This window comes from Papaver somniferum, chromosome 9, assembly GCF_003573695.1.
Source record: "Papaver somniferum cultivar HN1 chromosome 9, ASM357369v1, whole genome shotgun sequence".
Taxonomy (NCBI): domain Eukaryota; kingdom Viridiplantae; phylum Streptophyta; class Magnoliopsida; order Ranunculales; family Papaveraceae; genus Papaver; species Papaver somniferum.
The window spans coordinates 14,911,635-14,916,392 of record NC_039366.1 but is presented as its reverse complement, the minus strand read 5'-3'; the positions used below and the strand labels follow the sequence as shown (position 1 = coordinate 14,916,392).

Here is a 4,758-nt window from a genome sequence, read left to right as displayed (position 1 = left end):
TCAAGACCAACAACTTCAGTACAGACTTCTCGTTCACTAGAACCTCAGAATCCGATCAACAGATTTGTTGAGTCTGAAAAACATCAAGAAACAGTGGAGGGGAAAACAGAGCTGGATATGTATTTCTCAGAGAAAAGAGAGGATTTTAATCAACAATTCGATATTCTGAATTGGTGGAAGGTTAACTCTTCCAAGTATAAGATCTTGTCCATGATAGCTCGAGACGTGCTTGCTATGCAAGTATCAACAGTAGCTTCAGAATCAGCTTTCTCCACGAGTGGTCGTGTTCTTAATGAGTTTCGAAGTTCCATGCTGCCAAAAACAGTCCAAGCACTGATCTGTGCTCAAAATTGGCTTCTAGATAAACCAATCAATCTCGAGGAGCTGATAGAAGCGGTTGAAAAAATTGACTTAGGTAAATCTCAAACCTTGCTTCCTTTGTTTTTGCATCTTTCTCTTTGTGATCAGCCTTGCACTAATTAAGTTGATTTGTCAAACCTTGCTATATTTTGATGTGATGCTACAACTTTGGGACCTATGGGGCATAACTTTTTGTGTGCAAATGTGACCTGATCAGTTCATTATAGGGTCTGCGTGCATAACTTTCTATTAGTCTCCTTGGAATTTGATTAGTCATAATCAATCTTAAAACTCTGGCTTGTTGTTCCTCAATGTCGATTGGGTCTGCGGTCTAGTTGTGATCAGCCCTTTTAAATGGTCTTTACTAACCAATGTTGATTGGTTTTTGTTTCTTCTTGTTTATTGCTGCCTTATATCTGCCTTATAGTGTTTACTGATTATCTATAACTCCTCATTTTACAGATGCGGCAGAAATCTTGCAGGAAATTCCAGACATATCTATCACGGATTGAATCCAAGGTCTCTTTTTCAGTTTTTGGCATCAGAGATTCATATGGCTTGGCACCAGACTTGTTGCATTTGAATTACTACTCTTTTGTGTTAGCTGTTAACTATCTTATGTCTATTGTTGCTTTTGAATTACTGAATTATAACTCTTTTGTGTTAAAAAAACGTCTGCACTCTAGTTTGTAACTTTCTAATTTCTACACTTAGTTTTTTTTGATGATTCTTGTGATCAAATCCGCGGTTAATCCGCAACCGGCCCGCAAAATCCGCTGATCCGCAAAGGGTAAATCCGCGGATGATTGGGCCGGTCACGGTTTGAATTTCCAAATCCGCAACTTTGACGGTTTGGTTGCGGGTGACCCCTAATCCGCAACCGTCCGTCCGTTGCTCACCCCTAATTGTGTGGGTCCCGTCCACCTACCTTGATCTGCCTAGTTATACTCCTCCAAGGATCCAACCCCCCATTTGCTTAGTCTCAAAGATTTGTAGAATGCACTATAAAGCTCAAAAGTTAAGATTATAAAGCTTTTTAAGGTGGGGGGATGGTGAGGCCTGGGCCTGAAAGGACCTGTCACCACCATGGATTCCCTTTACTATTATCATGTCCATCGAAATTGAACTGTCAACAAAAACAAACAACCTTAGCTTTCATTATATTAAATCTTCTTTTCTTTCTCGTCTGAATCTTTTCTCTGTTTCCTCCTTTTTGTGTCAATCTCAGTTGTTGCCATTAACAATTCCAGAATCAAACTCTCTGTTTCGGTTCTTTTCATAAAGAATGACAGATAATGCAATTTGTCTTTCTTCAATGTATCTTCTGTTATTATGAAAAAAAAACAGCCCTGTTCTTCAATTTCCAGGTACATAATTATAATTTTTCTCAACATTTGTGTTCCAAATTTTCACATTTCTGAATCTATTATGACGTAATCAACAAAACCCAGATTTTATTTTTTTTTATTTTGATAATTTTATGCGAAAGATTTTGAATATTTTTCAAAATCTCTGTTTTGAAACAGGGCATTGATTTTGGAATAGGAAGAAGAATGAGATTCAGATTCAGGAGTCATAAGAACCCGGGTTTTATATATTCTTCAATTCTAGGATTTTTCGTAGTAATCTGTGATTGGTTAACGTGAAAATTTATCAGAGAATTTGTAAATTGACCAAGAGAAGAAGACAATTGGGTTAGAGATGGAAGCACCAACGAGGCAACAAAGCTTTCGTCGTAAAAAAATGACGAAGCAATTGACAGGGAAACGAGGCGATACTCCGTTACATTCTGCGGCGAGAGCTGGTAATTTAGCTGAGATTAAAGCAATTTTCTCTGGGTCTGGAAATGAAAATATGAAGGAAGTGTTGGAAAAGCCTAATCAATATGGGGAAACGGCGCTTTATGTTGCTTCTGAGTATGGTTACGTTGATGTTGTTGAAGAGATGATCAAGCATTATGATATCGGTTCGGCTAGTATTAGAGCTCGCAACGGTTATGATGCATTTCATATTGCTGCTAAGCAAGGGGACTTGGGTATTTGTATATACCACTGAATCTTTGTTTCTTCTTTTCATTCGCTGTCAAATGAAACAAGAGTGCATTTGCAAGAGATGATGGTTAGTCTTTACTTGTACTTCATAGAATTCTTAGAGTTGCTTCGTTGTTTTTTGTATTTGATTTTTGCAGAGGTGGTGAAGATTCTCTTGACTGCGCTTCCGGGACTCTCTATGACCGTGGATCTATCAAATACGACTGCATTACACACAGCTGCAACACAAGGGCATACAGAAGTGGTGAATTTCCTACTGGAGCAGGATGGAAATGTGGCGAAAATTGCAAAGAGCAACGGGAAAACAGCGTTACATTCTGCAGCAAGGAATGGTCATGTGGAAATTGTGAGAGCCCTTCTAACAAAAGAACCAGGAATATCAACCCGGACGGATAAGAAGGGGCAAACTGCACTTCACATGGCGGTAAAAGGTTCGAAGATTGAGCTGGTGGAGGAGCTTATCAGGTTGGATCCGTCTTTAGTCAACATGGTAGATTCCAAAGGAAATACAGCATTGCACATAGCAACTCGGAAGGGCAGGGTTCAGGTTTTGCTCCTATCTCTTTCTCTATCTTGTCAGTGTGTCTATCAGAATATAAATATCCATCTCGGGGTCTTAGTAAAATGTGAAATCCTATGTATGCAGATTGTTAGGATGCTACTAGAGCACAAAGGAACTGATACCAAAGCTGTCAACCGGTCGAAGGAAACTTCCCTAGACACTGCAGCAGTAACGGGGAATTCTGAAATTAGGGCCATCCTACAAGAGTATGGTGTTCAGAGTGCCAGTTCTCTCAAGCCTAAACCCATGGCTAAAGAGCTAAAGCAAACAGTAAGTGATATAAAACACGAAGTCCATTACCAGCTTGAACACACCCGTCAGACCAGAAAGCGTGTGCAAGGAATTGCAAAGCAACTCAACAAGATGCATTTAGAAGGTCTCAACAATGCAATCAACTCCACAACAGTTGTCGCAGTCCTAATAGCCACAGTTGCTTTTGCCGCCATTTTCCAAGTCCCAGGTCAATTTGTTACAGACCCAGACAATATTCCTCCTGGTCTGGAGCTCGGTGAAGCTAACATCGCCCCAGATGTACCATTCATGATATTCTTCCTCTTCGACTCGGTTGCTCTCTTCATATCTCTTGCAGTTGTTGTTGTACAAACTTCGGTAGTAATTATAGAGCGGAAAGCAAAGAAACAGATGATGGCAGTCATTAACAAACTAATGTGGTTGGCATGTGTTCTTATATCGGTAGCGTTCTTGGCATTAGCATTCGTTGTGGTGGGTAAACACGAAAAATGGCTGGCAATTGCAGTTACAATTATTGGTACAGTAATCATGGCTACGACGTTAGGTCTAATGTGTTATTGGGTTATACGGCACCGAATTGAAGCCTCAAATTTGAGGAGTATCCGGAGAAATTCCATGGGTAGTAGGTCAAGATCATGGTCAATGTCAGCTGCTTCTGATACAGAGCTTACTGATTATAAGAAAATGTATGCAATTTGAGATTTTTCAAACTAAACAAAGATTACATTCCTTTGGTTCTGTCTTATATTGCTATGTAGTTTCCTCCTCACTCTCTCCTCTAGTTTAGTTTTTCTCTGACTAGAGTCAGACTCGGAATAAATCTGACTCATTAAATCTGAATTCTATTAATCTGGAACTCGGAATAAATCTGATTCATTATATCTGAATTTGAATTATTAGTCTAATTAACTGGAAAATCATTACTACTGGTAAGGCAACAGAAAACTTTTGAATCTGTTTAGTTACATTCCAACAGATCAGCTACAAAGTTACACTTGATATAGATACCTCCAAATCAAATGCATGAGCTGAGTCAGATCTCGAGCGGGACATTAGAAAAAAAGGAGTTGACTTTTCACTTAGCTGAATCAGATTTCGAGCGGGACATCAAAAAAATAAAGCAGCAAGAGATTTGACTTTTGAGCTGCGTTGATAGTTTTTTTGTTTTTTTGTTTTTTTTGGCATGCTAATTATTTAAGAGAATTAGTTTACAGTTTTTCGCGGGTATGCGGTACCCACTGAGTCGAAAAATAAGATTTGACTAATGAAAATTGGGATTGCATGGTCTCAAATTTTGGTTGTTGAGTTTCCTACTTGACTTCCATCTGCCGCGTGATTGGCTAGTCCGTCTGCTGCCTGGTTTCCTTATTTGTAGTTGTGTTGTATGGTCGCTTGCGGGATTTGTTGGAATCTAATTTTTATTTCCTCTATCATTCCTGCTATGTGCCAAGGCGGCGGTGTAGATGATGTGATGAAACGTAGCAGGTTTTCTGAGTCAGTTTCAAAGATAACTCTTGGCCATTGTCTTTATGT

General features: G+C 39.3%; 1 protein-coding gene across 2 annotated transcripts; it reads left to right on the top strand.

The window, feature by feature from the left end:
• The first annotated feature begins 1,410 nt into the window (after positions 1-1,410).
• Positions 1,411-3,970, top strand: LOC113314458 (ankyrin repeat-containing protein At5g02620-like). Of its 2 annotated transcripts, none has more exons than XM_026563247.1 (4): positions 1,411-1,727; positions 1,887-2,395; positions 2,549-2,958; positions 3,058-3,970. In XM_026563247.1, the coding sequence occupies exons 2-4, from the start codon at positions 2,062-2,064 to the stop codon at positions 3,922-3,924; spliced, it is 1,611 nt and encodes a 536-aa protein (XP_026419032.1). In that variant the 5' UTR covers positions 1,411-1,727; positions 1,887-2,061; the 3' UTR covers positions 3,925-3,970. The 2 variants fall into 2 exon arrangements, with proteins under 2 accessions (XP_026419032.1, XP_026419034.1); XM_026563249.1 differs by having other exon boundaries at positions 1,850-2,395.
• Positions 3,971-4,758: the final 788 nt, after the last annotated feature.